At 39.0% G+C, this 23,610-nt stretch overlaps 1 protein-coding gene across 1 annotated transcript in view; it reads right to left on the reverse strand.

The window, feature by feature from the left end:
- Positions 1 to 256: 256 nt before the first annotated feature.
- Positions 257 to 23,610, reverse strand: part of LOC135209945 (uncharacterized) — a 251,746-nt gene continuing 228,392 nt past the window's right edge. Inside the window, exons 9-16 of the mRNA XM_064242676.1 lie at positions 8,238 to 8,372; positions 7,702 to 7,907; positions 6,482 to 7,501; positions 6,269 to 6,342; positions 5,606 to 5,822; positions 3,416 to 3,564; positions 2,643 to 2,753; positions 257 to 1,403 (exon numbers count right to left, since the gene is read on the reverse strand). Of these exons, the coding sequence (XP_064098746.1) occupies positions 1,116 to 1,403; positions 2,643 to 2,753; positions 3,416 to 3,564; positions 5,606 to 5,822; positions 6,269 to 6,342; positions 6,482 to 7,501; positions 7,702 to 7,907; positions 8,238 to 8,372 (2,200 nt within the window). The 3' untranslated portion in view covers positions 257 to 1,115. The remainder of the gene's footprint in view (positions 1,404 to 2,642; positions 2,754 to 3,415; positions 3,565 to 5,605; positions 5,823 to 6,268; positions 6,343 to 6,481; positions 7,502 to 7,701; positions 7,908 to 8,237; positions 8,373 to 23,610) is intronic.

Consider the following 23,610-nt stretch of genomic DNA (forward strand, 5'->3'; position numbering starts at 1 on the left):
CTTATAGTCACCGTATTTTCACTTCATTTATACTCTAATACGCCTTTTGGTACGTCTCTGCACCGAGACTTCTTCCTCCCCTTCTTCTTCATCTTCTTCTTCTTCTTCTTGCATTTTTCTCATCAGAGTAGCATCGATGGAATAACAGATTTATAATATCCTTCGTTTTATGTTCAAGAAAACGTAAAAAAGGCAAAACACCGAACTAATATCGTCGATTCTTCTTTTTCATTATTTTTTTTTTTTTCATGAAGAGAGGCGACGATTTTCTCTCTCTCCCTTCCACCAAAGGAAATAATCAAATTGCAAAATACTAAACATTTTCATTCGACCGCAAAAGGTCCGAATATTCACTATTCATTTGCCTCAGACCTTTTATATATTCTTCATCTTTCAGGGAATCTTTCTAGAGATTTTTTTCTCCGAATATCATCATCATCGGCTTTCATTTTCCCTCGGGTAACGAACCTTCCTTTTGCGACCACTTGCATCGTCCACCGTGATGGCGGAACTCTTTTAAGATTTCTTTGGCACCCTGTCTTCTTCCTTTCAATTCACGCGTGACAACATTAACTGCAAAGCCACAGTTACTCGCTGACACCTGCTCTTCGTTCTTTTCTCACTTCGCACTGTTTATTGTATTCTTTTCTACCTTTTCCTCTCTCTTCTTTTCAGTCAAAAGCACTTGTGGAACAGACGAAGTGATGTAAAAATATAGCGTTTGTTTAAATGAAGTTAAATACTATTATACATTGTCACATTTTACTACATGCTAATATGTTTTGTTTATTTTTTTTCTTTCTAGAGAACTTATCAAAAATACTATGATTTGAAAAGACTGTCTGACTATAGGGCGTGGGATTTCAAAGTCCGTTCTGTCTGGAGTCGTTCATCCGATCGGGAAAGATCAACAACTGTTCATTCATTTGTATATATAGAGTCCGGGACAGGTTTGTGCGTCTCACGCGAAACGTTGAAGAAATATATATATATATATTATATACTTTATATATTCATCCACTTATAACTCTCTCATTTCTTTTTTTTTTTCCTTAAATGTCTCTCATCAGGATGTTGTCTTAATCTGTGTCCTTCTGCCGCGTCGAATAGCAGCATCAGGTCGCGTAGGCTCCGAGGGGCGTGGCGTTGGCGGCGGCCTCCAGGCATCGGCGCTGGAGGAGCAGGAGGAGGAGGAGGGCGAGGAGCGACATCAGGTAGGTCATGGCGACGTCTGGACGTAGGTGGCCGGAGGCCGAAGCGTAGGACGTCTGAGCCTCAGGGAAGTTCACCTCCACCTGGGCCAGGATGAACATCGACAGGTGAGCATCCGTCAGGATGTCCGAATGGCGGGGCCTCATGTTGATCTTCTCGGCGAGGGCCTGCAGCGGCCCGGCGCATTCCTCCTGGAACAGGACGATGATGATGCATTAAAAGTAAACATTATAAGTAAAAACAAAAAAAGTATGTTTTTTGAAATGATGAGATCTGCTTTCTGGATAAACCAGAAGCCTTCGCTGTAGTAGATTCACATCAACCGTGCATTTGATGTCTAGGCCAGTCCCTTTAGACGCTACTGGTTGGCTGTTGATAAGCCAATCACAGGGCTGGAAGCTTTCAGTCTCTCTCGAGATTTCACATAGGCAGCATGTAATGTTCCACTTCTCCTGAGGGATAATTTTGAAAGACGTATCATCCCTCAGGAGAGGTGGAACATAGATCCTATCCATGTGAACTCTCGAGAGAGACTGAGAGTTTCCAGGCCTTTGACTGGCTTATCAACAGCCAATCAGGAGCATCGTGAGGGACTGGCTTAGACATTAAATGCACGGTTGATGTGAATCTACTATAACTGCAAACACTTCCCTCGAATGCCAATCAGAATGGGGGTGTTAACAGATTGCTTTTAAATGTAAAAATAATATGAGATTTGCCATCTGGATAAACCAAAAGCCTTTACTAACTACAAACAGTCGCTCCGAATGCCAATCAGAAAGGGGAAGTAGATTTTTGTTAAATTTAACAAACGGCTTTCTAGGTAAACAATATCTCATCCGTTCTTTTCACCTACAATTAACTCTCCCCAAAATCCTTCATTCTACATAATGCTTTTCTATCTCCAACACTAAAAAACTTGGCCATTGAGTTTCTGCGTCCCTTCCAGTGGAATGGAATGGAATACATAAAATTTAAACCAAAGCAGCCGCAGGGGTTTTCAACCTTTTTCTCCCCACGTACCCTTTTGGGTATTTTTAATGTCAGTTTGTACCCCCTTCACTTGTATAAAGTTGCAAACAAAACAAACCCAGGATAAACATTCCACTGTATATCTGCAATTACTATAGTGAAGGGAAGTAAGTATACAAAACTATCCTGACAAAACCAGTAATACTGCAAACACAAAGAATTCCATAAGAAATAAAGACAATTGTTTTTATCATTATTTGCCTGTGGCTATGCAGTACATTTTCAAGGTTATGGCACTGAGCTGCAAAAACAAAATACATTATTACTACATCAGCTGCAAAGAGAATTAATGAGATGGCTGAGAGAGATAGGCTCCCATGTTGAAAATCCCTGGCTGAGAGAGAGATAGGCTCCCATGTTGAAAACCCCTGGCTGAGAGAGATCAGCTACAGCCTTACCTTTTCCCTTCTTTGCCTGATGAAAGCGTTCATGAATATCTCCGGATCCACATCCAACTTGGCTATGGCTATTACGTTCTCCCCAATGTGGTTCTTGAGAGACAAAGTGCACTGCAAAGAGGAAAGTGCAATTAATACAAGGGACGACAGAACCAATGCAGAGGTGGCTTGGATTGAAAACATTTAAACCTTGTTGTTGTCAATGAATTTGTGGATAGTAAGTCAGTGATAATTATCTTATAGAGCACATGAAGAAGACGAAATGTGTGATGACTGAGGAAGGTAAAAGATCCTTATCTTGGGTCACAAGGAGGATGAGCAACTGAAATGATCATCAGATATCCTTTAGGGAATTCAGTAACACACACACGCACACACACACATTATATATATATATATATATATATATATATATATATATATATATATATATATATATATATATATTACAATCTTTTCATGTAAAATCTAATCTAATGTATATGGCTTATAGCTGAAATGAAGGTTTCACTTCTATATATATATATATATATATATATATATATATATATATATATATATATATATATATATATATATTAGTTCATTAACTCGCCTTTTCGCCCAGTACCTACACAAGACATCAAGCTAATTTCAAATGCACACAGCGCCTTCCCCTAAAAAAAAGAAAAAAAAATCTTACAAGCGAGAAGGAAAATTTATCTATTTTTTTTTTTTTTTGTTTCAGGCACAGACATCTCCCTGTAAACCTGACAGCTCCTTTGGTTCCTTACGTTGAATCTGTATTGTTTGACGAGTATCGCTTCCATCTGGCTGAGTGCGTCCAGCTCGTTCTTGCTGGTGACCGGTTTCAGGATCTCCATCTCTCCTTTGCTGTAGCCCAAGAACATGTAGACTCCTGGGCCGAGCGGTGCATAATCATCTGGAACGAGGCAAGAAACCGACAGGTAAGGAACTTAGTGATCTGCAGAGTAAGCCAAGGGAGAGAGAGAGAGAGAGAGAGAGAGAGAGAGAGAGAGAGAGAGAGAGATAATTTCCTCGAAGTCATTAAAGGGACTGATTTGCTGTTGGCAATACTACAATGTAAATAAAAACTTTTATGTTTTACAAAAAATAAACCTATAACAATGTATGGGAGAGAGAGAGAGAGAGAGAGAGAGAGAGAGAGAGAGAGAGAGAGAGAGAGAGAGAGAGAGAATTTCCTCGAAGTCATTAAAGGGACTGATTTGCTGTTGGCAATACTACAATGTAAATAAAAACTTTTATGTTTTACAAAAAATAAACCTATAATATGAGAGAGAGAGAGAGAGAGAGAGAGAGAGAGAGAGAGAGAGAATTTCCTCGAAGTCATTAAAGGGGCTAATTTACTGTTGGCAATACTACAATGTAAATAAAAACTTCTGTTTTACAAAAAATGAACCTATAACGATGTATGAGAGAGAGAGAGAGAGAGAGAGAGAGAGAGAGGGGAGACAGGTAGCTTACACAAACTAAAATCTAAGCTTTCGTACAATGTTGTCATCCAGTCAACTATGGAAATCAAAGCATGCATTGCATCTAACAGTCACGGTTACCTCCTTCTCTCCGAAATTCTTAGTCACAGTCACGGGCTTCACGATGTTCAGGTTCCTCTTCAAAGCCTAAATAAATTATATGATTCTTGCCTAAGCTCATTCATGCATATTGACATTCTTACCCACGACTCATTTCAACACAATGGAATTGACATGCCTACCCAGTCAAGATACACAAGAGCACATTATTAGTAATCCAAATTCTGTAACGAAATGTAATTTGCATTATTAACGTAATTAATCCTTCCTTACCTTCCACCTTCACGTACGAAATGCAATGGATTTATCAAATATTGAGATTACAATAATTGTTTGAGATGTCGTCTCCTGAGGAATACATTCAACAAATCGTATGAAAAGTGTAACAGATATCTAACGAATCAATCATTCTTATAAGCACTTAAAAAATGCAGCGAGGTTTCTTCGGCGCAATCTATTTTTCTGTACAGTGTACAATGCTGTATGAGCCGTGGCCCATGAAACTTTCAGCCACTCATTCAACCTTTGATTACCACTAAAATAGTTATTAAAAAAAATCAGTTTGAAAAATATCATGACATTCTCTTCAAAATTTTACTCTACTGACTAAAATTGCTAATTGCAACTAAGTTAATTTATTTTTCCAACTTTTCCTAATAAGCAAAGGACTTCCTCAAAATGCACAACCCTTAAAATTCAGTGCTCATTCATCTTTGATTTATTCGCCCAACTCTTACAAATGCGCAGTGACACAATTTCAGATAGAAATTGCACCAGTGCCCAAAAAATTTCTTTATTGTTTTGCAGAGACAAAATCAACACACCAATATTTTTCCATAGAAGAAATCCATAACAAAACGTGTTCATTCCCATTAATGCATTTTCAAGCAACGGCAATTTTTGAACACTTTCACTGTCATTTGTTCCAGAAATAGACCCTCGAAAGCGTTTCCCTCCAAGTTCCATTGATCGAATGTCAACCTCTTTCCTCTGCGACTCAGCCGAAAGGGTCGCTGTATTTTCTTCCCTGCATCACGCAGGCATTGTCATCTAATATCCACAGCCATCAAAGACAATGGAGGCTACTTTCCACCCTCCAAGCGACCATTGACTCTTGTGCAGTGAGGTTACTTTTTACATCCAAGCTCGTTCATTCATTCTTAGACAATTGGCTTTAGATCTCTCTAAACATTTCCCCCATTTTTCACTCGACGTTTCAACGTTCGTGGAGAGAGTGATGCTTTTCTTATACTTCACTTCTTCTTACATTAGCTTATCATTCCTTACACCTGCTTATGAATCTGAGTACATATACTCAAGCATAACACGCTCTCATTACAATCACACTCATATCATGACACTCTCGACCATTTCTCTGGGAAATGGAAACAAACACACACATAATCTTACCTGGGTCAGGCTTCTGGCAAATGAAATTCCCGTCGTAGCAATCGCAGGCTCCTCTGTGGGCAAGGTAGTACGGGGCACTGTGAGGGTACTTGGCACTCTCCGTGTTGCAAGATTTGTTCTCCATGCAACGCAGGGTCGTGCAAATAGCCTCGGGCTTCGCCGCCCCGTTGGGAATCCGACACTCACACAGGGCCGAGCAGTCAGACGTGTTGTATATCTGTTTTAGCGGTTGGAAAGAAGAGCGATATCTTTCACTGTCAAATCGTAGTACACAGAAGACAGCAATTTCAGGACTGGCAGTGTGATTGATTTAGAGTTAGCTCTGGGGAAAAGTTCTTCTTAGTAATATTCAAATTAATGGGCCCTATGTGAATTTTTTTTCTTTTATATCAATGACCTATACGAAAAAGCAATACAATTACTGATTTCCCCGTTTGACTGGTAATAACAAACTGAAAATAAATCAACGTGGTTTTTTTTCCCGTGGTATAATGCACCAAAACATATAGACATTTAGTGTTAAATAAAAATAACACGTAGACATGTAGTGTTCAATAAAACTTTGGACAAAATTGATTGTTTATTTTTATGATTTAGTGACTTATCTTGGAGTATTCTCGTTCCTAAGCAACGTAGTAGTAGAGTTATTAAGACTTTACGTACCCTTCTGCGACTGCCTTCTGGAATTTCCAAGTTCATCATTTGTTCATTCTTCACGTTCTTAATGGAACAAGTTCCTGAAAACGGAAAGAGAACTAGCGTGAAATGACAGTAAACACTCGGATGTTTCTTGAGGACAGTGTTTGCAAAGACTGATGATTCAATGAGAAAGAAACGTATGGAATTCAAAGGACGCCGGGGCATTGCAGGACTTACTTCGAGGCCTGGTGGTGGTTGGAACATCAGTCGTCGTAGTCAGATACGGAGTGGGCGCTGGCATGACCGCGGGCGTCGGAGTGAGACCGCCTCCGACGGGATGTGGCCCCACTGGGGGTAGGGTCGTTGGGAAGTCGTCTTTATCTGGAAGGTCCGGTAAGGGCGGCATTGCGTAACCGCGATTTCTCCAGGTGCTGCCCGTCCTCCCGTTGGAGCCCAGTTTGCCCCAGCTGCTGCCCTTGTCCGTCGGCGCGATGTGAATGGGCGTGCCCCGGTGGCCGGCGCCTCCGCGATCTCTCCCGTAGCCATTCACCGCGTGATTGGGGTCGTAACGACCTCCGCTTCTCCCCCCTCCTCCTCCTCCTCCTCCTCCTCCTCCGACACTGACGCCACCGTTGGGGACCCGAGATCCCCAGGTGCTTCCGGTTTCCTCGTGTTCTCCGCCAAACCGCCCGTTGTGACCCCCAACGTTCAGACCGCTCCCTCGGTTGCGACCGTTATGCCATCTGGATCCAGGAGGTAGGGACTCGTGAGGGAATCCTCGGTTGGGGGGTATCCTCCCCGCGGCGCCGCCGTTGTCTCTCCCCAAAGTTATGGTTCCTTGACCCCGACCCGTGTCCTCAATGACATACACATCTCTGTCGAGAGGAAATCGCTCGCTTTCGCCCGGGAGGTCGCCGTTGCCCCTTCCGAAGGGAATACTTCCAATCCTGTCTCTCCTTCCTCCAGCCCCCTCGCCCACAGTCAGGCCGGGCCGATGAGGAGGTCCCCAGACGTTCGGAAGCTCTTGGCCATACGTGCTAGAGGGCCGAGGGCCCATGTTCTCTGGGCTTATTTCGTGTACGACCCCGTAACCGCCCGGAGGTTGGGGCAGGTTTTCCTCTTCCTCTGGCGTAGGGTTAATGTACGGGATGCGAGGTGGCGGCGGGGTCGTCCGAATCTGCGGTCTGCGGAACACTTCGTCTAAGCTCTCGGTGGAGCCCTGGCTGATCTCCTTGTGAAGCATCAGGTGCGACTCGACTGGAAGAGAGAGAGATTGAGAGCAACGGGGGTAACAAACACTCTTCGTAAAAGGCCACTGCAAACTCCACAGGATATAATCTTTGAGAGCAAATTTCGACAGTTATAAATTAACGTGAGCTACTTATTTTCTGAAAGAGAGAGAGAGAGAGAGAGAGAGAGAGAGAGAGAGAGAGAGAGAGAGAGAGAGAGAAACTTACTGACACACGGGTTGGACCAAAGGAGCTTTTGCCAAGTGTAACAGTCGTGCTGGTTCAAGAAATCTGTCCCCTTGCAGACGCAGGTGGCGTGAAGCTCTGTCCCGAGGATGTTCATGACGGCCTTCTGGCAGCTGCGGTGGGTATCGGCACATCTCCCGGTCATGGCGTCTGCTGCACACTTCTGCTCGTACTCGCGGAGTTTCTCTCTGTCAGGGGAAAGAAGCATTGAGATACAATATGATAACAGATAACAGATCAGTATCGTACTTTGAAACTTGGATGCGCTCCAGTGCTTTCATTTCCATCCTCGGAATTCAGTTCAAGGTGAGGTTACTGCCCCAGGACCCATGCAATTATTATTATAAATAAACCTTCAGGGATACGGCCTATCTGTACATATTTTTTCAATGGTTTGTACGGAACCCCTTTTATTCCTACGTTTACAGACAATTAGGAAATAACGCTACAGTAAAGAAAAAAAAATCGTTAATTACGTTTGTAGCAGTGTGTGTTAACACTTCGGCAGGTGTGCTTACCTGCATACGGGGCTCTTGCGACACTGCTCTGCAATTTTGTGGCACTTCATAGGGTCGCGACCTGAGTGCCTCTCGGCGCAGGTCGGGTGGAGCTTCCTCATCGCCGTCAGACATTCTCCATTTGGGTCGTTTTGTCTGTTACGGGAAAGGAAATGGAGGACTTGACATAGACATAGACACACCATTCATGGGATATGAACACAGTTCATGAGACATATGTGAGAGAGAGAGAGAGAGAGAGAGAGAGAGAGAGAGAGAGAGAGAGAGAGAGAAAATCATTAACCAATCTTAGGGCACGAAACAAATTTATAATTGCTAAATTGTTTGACTGCAAATGTCAGACTGAGAAGCTGACATTTGCAGTCAAACAATTTAGCAATGTGTGTGATGCCCAAGATGGCAGGGCACTGTGCCACAGTTAGGCTTGCTGTGACTCACTCTAAGAGCAGTGATTCTCAGTCTTTTCCTATAGTGATTGAAAATTTCTACTGTATATTTAATCCTGAGTTGCTTTTAATATCATGGGCTTGATAATACAGTGTAAAATCTTTTCATTACATATATATATGCATGCATATATCTTGGATATGGGTCTAAGGCTCTGTAGTGACAAGCGCTTGCAAAAAGTGAGAAGAATTCGAGAAGTTAATAGGACATTGTGGCTGTTACAAATGCACATGAAAGGTGGTTAAAAATACGTATGGACTTAAAAACGCCAGCATATTATATCTCTATAGCCTTTATAGAGATATAATACACTTTCGCAGCCCCATTTACCACAATCATCAACGGCCCTAGGAAAATATTCCCGTGGCCCTATTACCAGGCTTTTATGGACGCTGCGGAAGAGGAGAAACCTTAACTAAGGGCATTTAACGACCTACGGGGGTTGAGGGGGGGGGGGGGGGGGGGGGGGGGGGGGGGGGGGGGGGTGGGGGGGGGGGGGGGGGGGGGGGGATACGATCCAAGAAACCCGCCGTGTTTCCTCTTACCTTCACAGTAAATCCAAGGTGTCTAGCTAGAGTTTGTAGTGAACAGCGCTGTTCACATTTTGTGTTCGATTTCTACATTAAACGGAGCTGCTCGTTTTGGAAATTGGCAGACAACGTTTCTATCTTAAAGGCGATTTTGATGACTGACTAATAATTTTCAAATTCCATGGTTCTGCCTTTCCATGAGTTTCAATTCTTCTAGCAAAATTACCTTTGAATAAAAAAAACCTTTTGAGTTTAAAATACAGTTATTTTATCAAAATCACCTTTGAATAAAAAATAAACTTTTGAGTTGAAAATACAATTCTGTTATCAAAATCGCCTTTGAATTACAGAAAAAATCTTTGAGTTGAAAATACAATTCTGTTATTAAAATCCCCTTTGAATTAAAAAAAAAACCTTTGATTTTAAAATACAATTCTGTTATCAAAATCACCTTTGAATTACAAAAAAAAAAAAAAACTGAGTTGAGAATACAATTCTGTTATCAAATTCACCTTTGAAACACACACACACACTCACACAAAATCTTTGAGTTGGAAATACAATTCTGTCATCAAAATCACGTTTGAATTAAAACATTCGCCATTAAAAATTCATGTAAGAAAGTCACCTTTTGAAGACGAGTACCGTAGCATACAAGAAACGAGCGACAAGTGTCGCGGCACACTTTAAAGATCTACTTCTCAAATTCATATTCGCAGACTCTTCGAAATTCCACATAAAAAGGCGCACTGGAAGGCTTCCTCTATCCACAAAACCCAGAAATGGAATATATATGTATATATATGATATATATATATATATATATATATATATATATATATATAATATATATATGATATATTTATATAGATATATATATATATAATATATATATAAATATATATATATATATATTTATATATACATAGATAGATAGATAGATAGATAGATAGACAGATAGTGGGTATGCAGTACATATGAACCACTGCTAGACCAATTAGACCAGTATACATCTAAACAACTCATACAAGCTTAAACTCAGCCATACACGCCAATAACCCTCCATCTACAAGGGCAAACAATTGTGTCACTCAAACGGGTATTTGGACAGGAGTGCGTTTGCGCGCGCTCTAACGCGCTCACAACATGAAATGTCATTGATTTTCCCACCTGCCTCCGCCTAGGTAAAAAGATCTTGGAGGTCGTATTATTATGGCAGAAGCAGCTTATTCCAGCCCCTCATCCCATATCCTCATGGGGGGAACGAATAAGAATTTATGATACTCCTTCCAAGACTGCGTGGGGAAGGGGTCGATAAACGCCCTCTCCTCGCCCCCTCCGCCCCCTAACCCGAAATGTGCACGGAGAGAGAGAGAGAGAGAGAGAGAGAGAGAGGCTCTTACAATTGTTTATTGCCCGCCATCCCATATACTGTACTTTCCAACACGTTTGTAAATCTCTCTCTCTCTCTCTCTCTCTCTCTCTCTCTCTCTCTCTCTCTCTCTCTCTTTCTCTCATATACTCGCAATGCTCTTCTTAACCATTTCTTCACCCCACATGAACGAGACTACTCCATTGCATATACGACAGTCTGTGTATGCATGCAGATGCATACTCTCGCATACAACACCACTGAGAATGACAACTGCATTTTCTTCCATACCACTGCGAATAGATCCCCTTTCCTTATACCTTCGTACAAATCAAGATTACAGCTTCTTTTCTGTTTTTTTTTTTTTTTTTTTTTTTTCCACAAGCCTAACGCTAGCAGACCTTCTCTTTTTCCTCCACACTGCTAATGATAGCACTTCTTCCCTTCTTCCTTCATGATACTAAGGGTATCATCTCTTTCCTTATTTCTCCATACTACTAAGGATAGCACCTCTTTCCTTATTTCTCCATAATAATAAGGATAGCATCTCTTTCCTTATTTCTCCATAATAATAAGGATAACACCTCTTTTCTTATTTCTCCATAAAGATAAGGATAGGCCTCTTTCCTTATTTCTCCATACTACTAAGGGTAGCACCTCTTTCCTTATTTTCTCCATACTACTAAGACTAGCACCTCTTTCCTTATTTCTCCATAATACTAAGGACAGCATCTCTTTCCTTATTTCTCCAAAATAATACGGATAGCACCTCTCTCCTTATTTCTCCATAATAATAAGGATAGCTCCTATTTCCTTATTTCTCCATACTACTAAGGATAGCACCTTTTTCCTTCTCCTTAATAATAAAGATAGCACATCTTTCCTTATTTCTCCATAATACTAAGGATACTAAGGATAGCATCTATTCCCTTCTTCCTTCACACCGCTTGGGATAGCAAATTAAAAACTCTCTGGGAACTAGGGACGTCTGTTATAAGCAACACAGTACATGAATAATAAAATAATCGTTCCCTCTTACTTCCTCCTACTTTCTTATCGTAGCAGTGTCCCACTTACTTACTTCTGAGCATTTCCCCACTTCCTCTGTGTACGGTCCTGGCGTATTCTGGGTCTATTCTTGACGCGGGAAAAGAGGGAAATAGAGATGGCAAGGAAATGATGAGATGAGGCTGGAATAAAATGGATATTCTTCGAAAAGGAATGGAGGTAATTGAATATATTTCCTCCATTCCTTTACGAAGAATCTCCATCTCATTCCAGCCTCATTTCGTCATTTCCTTGTCATCTCTCTCTCTCTCTCTCTCTCTCTCTCTCTCTCTCTCTCTCTCTCTCTCTCTCTCTCCCTCCTCCCTTCCCGTGTCGAGAATGAATCTATCCAGACCTTAGGTTAACATTTATTTTTACGACCAATTCTGTCATTTCTGTGCCTTCCTTAATTCTCTCTCTCTCTCTCTCTCTCTCTCTCTCTCTCTCTCTCTCTCTCTCTCTCTCTCTCTCTCTCCCCTATTCTGTATTTATCTATAACCATCGTCAATACTTTCCGTTAACTTGACTGTTCATTTCCTCTGTCTCTCTCTGTTACAGTGACTCTCTAGTTATTTTCAATTTTAATGTTTCGGATACATTTACAAACAACTGCTACAGTGGGTCTCTCTCTCTCTCTCTCTCTCTCTCTCTCTCTCTCTCTCTCTCTCTCTCTCGCTAGGTATTTTCAATTTTAATGACTTTGATACCTTTACAAACAGTGCTACTGCTACTGTGGGTGTGTCTCTCTCAGTGCTACAGTGGTCTCTCTCTCTCTCTCTCTCTCTCTCTCTCTCTTTCACATGATTAATGGTAACATGGGAAGAGCGACCACAGTTCGATTACGTTTATTGTCTAACAGGAAAATCGTGACACAGAGGATGGAATCTCACGGCAGCAGGAAGAGGACACGGGACACACAAAACACACGAGACCAAAAAAGACACAATATCACAGACAAAAACTATCAGAGGACGAAAATGAAAAAAAAAACAAAGTATCAAAAACATGAAAGACATGGGACATATAAACACGAAATGATAAAGGGACAAATAGTTGCTAACACATGACGTACATAATATCAAAGACAAATTTCCATCAGGAGACAGATATAAAAAAGGATTAAAAAACATGCATGAGCGCCTCAGTGGCGTGGTCGGTATGGTGCTGGCGTGCCACCTCGTATGGCCGCGAGTTCGATTCTCGGGCATTCCATTGAGGTGTGAGGGAAGTGTATTTCTGGTGACAGAAGTTCCCTCTCGACGTGGTTCGGAAGTCACGTAAAACCGTTGGTCCCGTTGCTGAATAACCGCTGGTTCCATGCAACGTAAAAACGCCATACAAGCAAAAACAAACAGAACATGCATGACATGGTCCGCCTGAACATGGAATGATAAGGGCAGAAATAGGTGTTGATAAAGGAAAATAAGAAATTGACAACTGGAAGCACTGAAGGACAAACACAGACAAGCAGAAATGAATGAAGGTCTCGTATGGAAGCAACAAGTGACATGCGCATAAACCACAGACAAAAACGGGTGAACAAAGAGTAAGGCAGGAAAAATGAAAGCGAGAGAGGCGCACAGATAGGGAAACAAGACAGACAACAAGAAAGTGACAAAAAATAAAAAATAAATCATAAAGATAAAGGATGAAATGACTAGTATATTTAAAAAAGAAGAGAATGAAGGAAACCGAGAAATAAGAAAATAAAAGGGGAAAAAAAGAAAAGGGGCCAAAAAAACAAGCCCCACAAAGAACGGTTTTTAAAGAAAAAAATCCCCTGGGTAGAAAAATAAAACAAACCTAAACGGACAAGACCTTTTTAAACCGCAAGGAAGGGAAAAATAGAAGGAAAAAAAAAAAACCAAAGAAGAAGGAAGAGAAAGAAAAACAAGAGGGAAAACGCGAAAACAAAAACATCCAAAGGTGGAATAAAAAACAAGAAAATGACACGATGCGTGCTGGAATCTCTCCATAAATTTAACTTGGCAACTTCAATTTTTCCTCGTTTCGAACAACTCACTTATGCAGTGCAGTTACCTCCCTGCTTCCTCTCTCTCTCTCTCTCTCTCTCTCTCTCTCTCTCTCTGTAATTTTTGCACTCATAATGCATTCTCAGGATGATGCAGATGTCGTATGTGTTAGTACATTATATATATACTATATATATATATATATATATATATATATATCTATATATATCTATATATATATATACATATATATATATATATATATATGTATATATCATATATATATATATATATATATATATATATAGATAGATATATATATATGCATATATATATATATATATATATATATATATAGATATATATATACATATATATATATATATATATAGTATATATATATATATATATATATATATATAGATATATATATATATATATACACACACACACATATATTACATATAAGATATATATCTATATATATATATATATATATATAGATATATATGTATATATATATATGTATATATACATATATATATATAATCTCTATTAATATATATATCATTAGTATAGTATATATGTATATATACATACATATATATATATATATAATATATATAGTATATATATATAATATATATGTATATATACATACATATATATATATCTATATACTATATATATATAATAATATATATATATAACGTAGAATATATAGTATATGTAATCGTTTAAATATAATTGGTGGTTATAAATATTTTATATATATATGTAGTTTTTTATATATATATTTTTTTTTTATATATATTTGTATTATATATATATATACCATTATATATATATATTATATATATTATATATATATATATGTGTGTGTGTGTGTGTGTGTGTGTGTGTGTAGAGAGAGAGAGAGAGAGAGAAACTGCTGGTCGCCACCTACATAAATATACTATACATGAATTTTTTTTTAAGTAATAAGCGTGTCCAGAAGAGAGGATATCAAGATGTATGTATGTATGTGTGCGTTTATGTGTATATGCATTTATGTATGTGTATCTATATACAGTATATCTAAACAATTAAGTTTAGCCCAAAAGGAAATAACCGCTAAACGCTATATTAACAATGTAGGGAAAGTTCTACTCTGGCTCATGAATATATGAAATACATGCTTTTATCCTGCATCGAAACATGGCATGTCACGGCATCTTGACGAAGTACTATGTTAGTTCGGATAACTCCTAAGTGTGAGAGATTTCCTTCATTTATTCCTCACATGAAATCAGGGTTTGCAGTGACAAGCGCATCCACAGTGTTATGATAATCGAGGAGTTAGAAGGTCACTGCAACATTAGTGAGTTTATGCAAGCACACATATACACATACACGAGCACATTCATTCTTATATAAGGTGTTTTTGTATTTGTTCATAGATAAAAAGAAATGTCTATCCCCGGCCTGCCTTTACCCCTTCTTTTTCCTCCTCCTCTTCTTCTTCTTCTTCTTCTTCTTCTTCCTTCTCTTCTTCTCTCCCATCCCTCTTTCGGCAGAGACGAAAAACACGTCGGGCGAAACAACCGGCAATACATTTTATCTTATGAAATAAAGCAAATGTTGTTACCTTGATCCAATTACGCGGACGCCGAAGGTAATTAGCTTGATTACACCTGAATTACATTTTTCATCGCGACATAATCATATTTCATTCTCTCCGAAGGGAAGAGAGCCGGGAAGGACGAGCGAAGGGTCATTCGGGCTAATTTCGATTCTATTACTTTATTGGATATGGAGCGCGCGGTGAGGTCCCGCCAGGGGAGGCCCCGGGACCCGAAGCAATCCTCGTGATGGGTAGGGGGGAGAGAGAGAGAGAGAGAGAGATGGATGGTGGTAGAGGGAGCAGGTACCGTTCGATACAACTGAGTAGAGTGAATGAGAGGGGGTGGGGGTGTGGGGGGTGGGGGGGGGGGGGGGTGGGGGTGAGTACGAGCATTAAGTAAATGGACAAATAAAACGGATGAACGTATAATGTTCGGGATGGGGCCGTTTGCTAGCTGTGAGTCAATTAAGAGGATAACCGATTGATTTAAGACTCATTCGGAGTCACGGAAGTGAATGTGACGGCTTTACCTGATACAAAAACGAGAACTTTGTCGAGCGGATGAAGGAGTGAATGAATTCACATTTCTCGAAAGGACAGAGGGCGTTTGTGACAGGTAAATAATGACATCAACAAGGGGTCGAGCAAATATAAATACACCTGCTACTAAATAAAACGGGTAAAAGGAGATAAATATATCAGCGAAATAAATATAAATACACCTGCTACTAGATAAAACGGGTAAAAGGAGATAAATATATCAGCGAAATATATGTGAACGGATGCATAAAAGAAGGAATGCAATAGGAAGGGGTAAATAAACAAATCTATGAGGAAATGAATTTAATGGAAGGCAGGTCATGCAGAAACAATTGGATACAAACTGTTACTCGTGAAATTGCTAAATGATAGAAAGTGGATCTGTATAGCCACTCATTAAAAAGAATAGTAGGGCAAAGATGTGGTCTACCTACTAAGTATCTAAATAATCACTGACATTCTTAAAGAGGGCATGTGATTTACAAATATGAGGTCGGATAAGGTCACTAGGCCAGATGAGGTCAAAGCTAGGGTAAGCCGTGATAATCACTTGGTTATAGGGAGCAGATATCAAAGCAGATTAAATAATGACAAAAATGATATGGCTAGAACTGGAGAGAGTAACAAGACGAATAATAATAATAATAATAATAATAATAATAATGATAATAATAATAAGGAATCTGGAAAAACTAGAGGCTGAAGTAGCTCCAGGACTCATGCAGAAGAGTGTGCTCCTAGAAACAGCGCACATAGTAAGGAAAGTGATGGACTCCTAAGGAGGCAGGATGCAACCCGGAACCCCACACATACCACCCAGTCGAATTGGAGGACTGTGATCGCCCCCGCCACCCCCAAATAATAATAATCCAGGAATGTTATTAATATTTACTTCTGTTTTTTCACTATCACCACCGTCTCTACGGCACCATTTCCAATATTACCACCCTATTTATAGCACTAATGTCATTCCCTTGTAGGGAAGATAAGCAGGAGATATATATATATAAAAAAAAAGACGACTAAGCTGAAGGTTCAAAGCAAGTGGTCCACATCAAACATCGACCTTCCATATAAATTATACCCTTCAGCAGCCTTCCGCCCCGACAGACTCCCGATACCACGAGCGCTCAATTATGCTCTCTCACACAGACACTTCAGGCACTCGCTGCATAATTCGCCAGGGCGTGGCTTCAAGGAAACGATAATTAAGATTGGTGCAATCAATCTCCAGCGAGAGAGAGAGAGAGGAGAGAGAGAGAGAGAGAGAGAGAGCGCCACGCACTCACTCAAAAAAATTTTTTTTTTTACTTTCCTCTCAGTGTGGATGGATGAGAGGAGAGAAGGTTTATTGGAGGGGGATGTCTCCCCTCATTATGTATGTATGTATGTATGTATGTTTATGTACATACGTATGTATGTATATGTGTGTGTATGTATGTACAACAGATCTATCTCTCTCTCTTTCTCCTTTACCTTTTTTATTGTTTACTCCCATTATATATTGTGTTCAGTAGATCTTTCATTCATTCTTTTTTTATCATACATTTTTCTCTCATGATTTATGCATGTATGCGTGCATGTATGCATAGCAAATCTCTCACATGCTTTCTCTTTTAACTTTGTCCCTTTTCTCTCATTATATATGTACCTAAGTATGCATGCACGTATGTAAAGCAATCTCCCTCCCTCTCTCTCTCTCTTTTTTTTTTTTATCTTATTTACCCTATTCTCTCGGTATATATGCACGTTTGCGTATATGACTTTATGGGTAACCTCTAACTTCTCTCTCTCTCTCTCTCTCTCTCTCTCTCTCTCTCTCTCTCTCTCTCTCCTTTTTAGTCATTTTTCTGGGTCACGATCTGGCTCTAGGGAAAAACTGGTTGTATTCTCCCCACCTACGATCGCTTGCTTCTTTATTTTGAAGCGGGAAATAACTCAAGGCGAACGACACCTACGCCGCTGTGACGGACGGAATATATGATTTGTTTTGTCACTCTTCCGACCTGTTTCCAAGATACGAGAATGACGTCTGAGGTGATCTGTCTCGGTTGGAGCAACAGATACACAAGAAAGTGAAAAAAACTTAAAAATAAACATTATTAATTCTATCGCCTGCTGACGCTGCCCTTGTCGTCGGTCGAATAAGGCGTTTTATTACTTTATGATCAAGGAATTTTTTTTTTGCTTTCTTAAAGCAGACGCAAGAAAAAGAGACGGTGGACTTTGCCTCAAGAAAAATTGTGGAAAAAATGAAGGCTTGCAAATTTTCTCTTCACGTGAAAAAAAGGAAAAAAACCTCTGATCTGAGATATTTTCTTTTATACATCCGCTGACCGACTGGGCTATTCATATGGACCCCCTCAAAATTTGCATATGTGGAACAAATATCTTGTCTTCAGAATTTTTTGTGTTAAAATGGGAATCTCTCTCTCTCTCTCTCTCTCTCTCTCTCTCTCTCTCTCTCTCTGTATAAGTTTAAGTATATTTATATCCAATGATCTCAAAATCATTACTGATCTCTCTCTCTCTCTTTCTCTTTTTGTATAAATTTGTTATATTCATATCCATTGTTATCGAAATCATTACTAATCTCTGTCTCTCTGTCTCTCTCTATTGATATTTATATATATATATTACATATATATATATATATATATATATATATATAATATATATATATATATATATATATATGACTGGTAAAAGTGTTCTGTAACAACGAATTCCATCTAATAAAAGGAGCCCATAAAAACACCAAAATGTAGAGAGAAAAGTACTATATTTCAGAGACTGCTGTCTCTCTCTTCAGGTATATGAATGAGAAAAGTTTACAGAAAAGGTGGTATTTATACCAAGAGATTCGTCCACAAGTAAGCCAATTTAGGTCACCCCCGCTGATAATCTTCCTTTAATCTTCTTAAGCGTTTGGTTGAATGAACACTGCGTCGACGATGTCTGATGTCCAATTCCCTTTTGAGATGTTCATTACCTGCTTCTATTTTATTAAGGCCGATTCCATCATTGACTCTTGTACCGGCAGTTGCTGCTATAAATTACACGTGGACATATTCCAGTTTATTCTATGGTTATGTTCATTTATATGATTGAAAATAGCCGAGTTCTGTTGTCCATACCTAACTGACCGTTGTGTTGTATTAATCTCTGGGGAAGTGATTTACCTGTAAATCCGATGTAAGATTGGTCACAGTCCTGGCATGGGATCTCATATACCCCAGAGTCTTTGGGCGATGTCTTTTGTTGGACGTTAATCAGGGATTTGGCTAAGGTTATTTGGGTAGGTAAATGCAAAAGGGTTGGATTTCCCAAGGGTGTGAGTTACTCTCTTAATCGTCTCCAGGTGGGGAATTTTTATTTTATTGTTGGGTGTGTCTCTGGTCTTGTCTTTAGGGGGTCGGTAGAAAATTACGTTTGCTTTTGAATTGCTTTCTCAATTATATGGTCAGGATACTTTAAAGATGAAAGTTGCTGCGATTAGTTCAAATTCTTTTTCCAGGAAATCTGGGGAACAAATTCGTAAGGCTCTTAGGAATAGGTGCTGGCTAGACCTATCTTGATAGTATTGTCATGATAGCTAAAGTAGTGATATATGAAAGTGAGAACGTTGGTTTTCTGTATATGGTAAATTTGTATTCTGTCGTGTCTCTGATTATTAAAACATCAAGAAAAGGAATTTTGTGTCTGTTTCCCATTCAACTTTAAATTGATGCTGGGCACTAATGCGTTTAATTTTGAGAGGAATTCATTAAAATTACCCCACTTATTATCCCAAAATGTTAGTATGTCATCCACGTATCTCATCCACAGCATGGTTTTTGGGTTTTATTGCATTTATTTACTGTAGTTTCAAAGTATTCCATGTAACAGATTGGCTAAAATAGGACTTAAAGGACTACCCATACTACAACCGAATTTTGCTTGTAGAATGATCCCGAATGAAAATACGTTATTAGATGCACATAATTCAACTAACTTTATTATTTTGTCAAGTGCAAAGGGAAATGATCTGAATAGGGGGATAATTTTTCCCTTAAAAACTGAAGAACGTCCTGTACTGGTACTTTTGTGAATAGGGAGTCTACGTCAAGGCTTAAAAGTTTTATGTTGTGAAGTGGTATATGTGTTCTCTGGATTTGTGACAAAGGTCTTCCGAATGTTTGATGTGACTGGGAGAAAAAGTGCCTAAAAAAGGAGAAAGGAGGCCAGCTAACCATTTAGAAATTTTGTAATTGAAAGCTCCGGCGCATGAAACGATGGGTCTGAATGGAAGATTGTCTTTGTGAGTTTTGGGAAGACCATAAAAAGTAGAGTAATTAGGATTAATTACTTTAAATTTCTCTAATAGTTCAATACTCTTTTTGTCTTGGCCAATTAATCTTACTTTCCGAAAAAATCTGTGGGAACGTTCTGGAGGGGATTTTTCGTCAGTTTTTCGTAAGTATTTGTGACGCTAAGGAGCTGGTTGATTTTGTCGAGGTAGAAGTCTTTGTCCATTATTACAATTTTGCCGTCTTTGTCGGATATACTTATTATAACATCTAACTTTTTTAGCGAGTGGATGGCTATCATGAATCTGCGGGGAACAGGATATTTCTTATGAAGGTCAGTTAAAGCATTTAGTAACACTCCCTTTTAAACATATCTCTTCACGGCTGTAGTTTTTGTCAGATATGAATTTATCAAAAGCCACTCTGAAGTCTAGGTGTTTTTTGCGGTCTGGCATTAGGGCAAAGGATAAGCCTAAATTTAAAACTAAATGTTGATTTACAGTAAGGGGGGTGTGTTGGATAAAGTTTAAACTTTGTCTTGTTGTTCAAGATTATTCCATGCGCTATTATCTATTAGGTTATTTAACTTGCCTTTTCTGTAAACTTTTCTCATTCATATACCTGAAAGAGAGAGACAGCAGTCTCTGAAATATAGTACTTTTCTCTCTACAGTTTGGTGTTTTTATGGGCTTTTATTAGATATATATATATATATACATATATAAATATATATATATATATATTATATATATATCTATATATATATATTATAGTTGTTAGCGTTGTTTGTTTTTTTAGCATCATTTGTCTTGCCACGAAGTCTTTCTTGTGGACTCTGTATTGTTTTCTTGGCACTTGTACCTGAACCTGATGAGGTGTAGAAATACATGAAAGCGCTCGGTTCAAGTCATTTCATTTCACCCTTCTCCTGGCTATGCATATATATATATATATATATATATATATATATATATATATATATATATATATATATATATATGAGACGATGAGAGAGAGAGAGAGGAGAGAGAGAGAGAGAGAGAGAGAGAGAGAGAGAGAGAGAGAGAGAGAGAGAGGCGTTAGGCCTCGTGATATGCGGAGAGGAAACCAGTCTCCAGCCATTATTCTGATGAGGCCTTCCACAGCCTCAAACCCCCCCCCCCCTACCCTACGGGTGTCACGCGCGTCAGACTTAGTCTGTGTATGGGGACAGACTCTCCCCGGCTATTAAGGACGTGTCAGGTTGACGGAGGCTGCTGCTGCTGCTAATGTTGCAGCATTTATTTTCCGTTTGTCAAAGATGGGTTGTTGTACTCACTCCTTCCGTCCAGATGGAAGGGATGTGAATGTTGGCGTGGTCCCGATAAAGGTTTAAGACGTAATGCGTATGTGTGGTTCGCGTCTCTATACGTATATATACGCTTGTATACCTATAGCATGTATTTCATGTAATTCAGAACATATATATATATATATATATATATATATATATATATATATATATATATAATATATATAACGAAATTATGTTTTCAAACGCAAATATCCGGTTTCGACAAATTGCCACAAAGAGAGAGAGAGAGAGAGAGAGAGAGAGAGAGAGAGAGAGAGAGAGAGAGAGAGAGAGAGAGAAAACGAAAAAGTAAAGAGGGTAAGAAATCAACGCTCACGAACTAAAATGTTGAGAAAATTTTTCGCAACTCGGAGGGCAGTCTTCATTCCAGCCAGGCCTTCTCTCTCTCTCTCTCTCTCTCTCTCTCTCTCTCTCTCTCTCTCTCTCTCTTTTTGAAGCGTGTGAAAAATGTGTAAATGGTAATTTCTGTTAAAGGCTGGTTCTGGAAAAGTGAATCCAGGGCAATCTCCATCTATTTGCTTAAAAAAAAAAGAGAGAGAGAGAAAAAGAGCAACTTCGCTGCCAGCGCGTTTGCCATCCGAGGTAAAAAAAAAAATAAAAAGATGAAGAATATCTCAACAGTTTCCATAATTTCTCTCTCTCTCTCTCTCTCTCTCTCTCTCTCTCTCTCTCTCGTGCAATCACACAAATACGTGCCTTATGAATTCAGATGTTTCAAATTTTTTTCACTTTTTAATTACATCGTCTTCCTATTTATTTGTTTCCTTAGTGGGATGAAAAACGCTGCTGATTTATCAGTACTGTAATTCATAGATATCCGCTACAAAATGACTGCCTTCGCACATTTGACGATGGTATTTAAAATAGCAACATTATGCCACATGGGAGGTATCCGTAAATTATCTGAAAAACATCACTTCCACGAGAAACAGCCACGTAAACGCTCTCTAATTCTGTAACCCAATTTAAAATTCCTGCCCCTAGGAACCACCGTAAGAAAGTTCGACATACTTTCTGTGAATGAAAACCGTCGTGCCGGTTTTGTCTGTCCGTCCGCTTTTCATCTGCCAGCCCTCTGATCTTAGAAACTACTGAGGCTAGAGGGCTGCAAATTAGTATGTTGATCATCCACCCTCCAATCATCCAACATACCAAATAGCTGCCCTCTAGCCTCAATAGCTTTTATTTCATTCAAGGTTAAAGTTAGCCATAATCGTGCATCTGGCAACGACAAAGGCCAGGCCACCAACGGGTCGTGGTTTCATGCAGCATTACATCGAGACCACCTAAAGATAGATCCATGGCTAACCCTAACTTTCAATAAGATAAAAACAATCGAGGCTAAGGACCTGCAATGTGGTATGTTTGATGATTGGAGGGTAGATGGTCAACACACCACTTTGCAGCGCTCTAGCCTCAGTAGTTTTTAAGATCAGAGGAAAGGACAGACAAATAGCCATTCTCAATAGTATTTGTTTATTTTTTTTTTTTTACAGAAAACTAAAAGAACAGAAATAACGTGAAAATCCAGCCAATTGGAATGATTTAAGACCTGAGATTACACATAAAAGAATTGACAATGTAGCTTTGTTTGCAACGAGATAATTGGGCATGTTTAATTTACCCCTTAAAAGGAAGTATTGACTGCTAATCCCTCTGTATTACGAAACATAAAAAGGTAGATTGTACTCTAATCTGTCAAATTAAAATAATAGTTTGAATCCTTATTTCTACCAATATGAACAAGTGTGGCACACCATTACAGTAACAAGAAAATCATTAATCATTGTTACCAGCAATGAATATACTTTATACAAAACTTGTAATAATAATAATAATAATAATAATAATAATAATAATAATAATAATAATAATAATAATAATAATAATAATAATAATAATAATAATATGTAGTTATAAGACCCTCTTTTAAGCACGTAATGTCGAATGTGATAGCTGCAACAGATGCATTCAGCGTACACAATTTTTTCCTCTATCTTTCTAATCATTCCATTTTAAAGGTTATTGCATACTATCAAAAAATTCGCCAGTGTTCGCCCCGTCTTTTGAGAGACAAATAATTGCCAACTCGGGGAATTTTATTAAGGAAAAATCCACTCGAAACAGATGCAGAGAAACGACTTCAGTAGAGGTTCCATTAGTTTGAAGACGGAAAACTCTACGGAAGACACATTCCAGATTTCAATTACCTTTGTAA

This window comes from Macrobrachium nipponense, chromosome 39 (genome assembly GCF_015104395.2).
Source record: "Macrobrachium nipponense isolate FS-2020 chromosome 39, ASM1510439v2, whole genome shotgun sequence".
NCBI classification, from domain to species: domain Eukaryota; kingdom Metazoa; phylum Arthropoda; class Malacostraca; order Decapoda; family Palaemonidae; genus Macrobrachium; species Macrobrachium nipponense.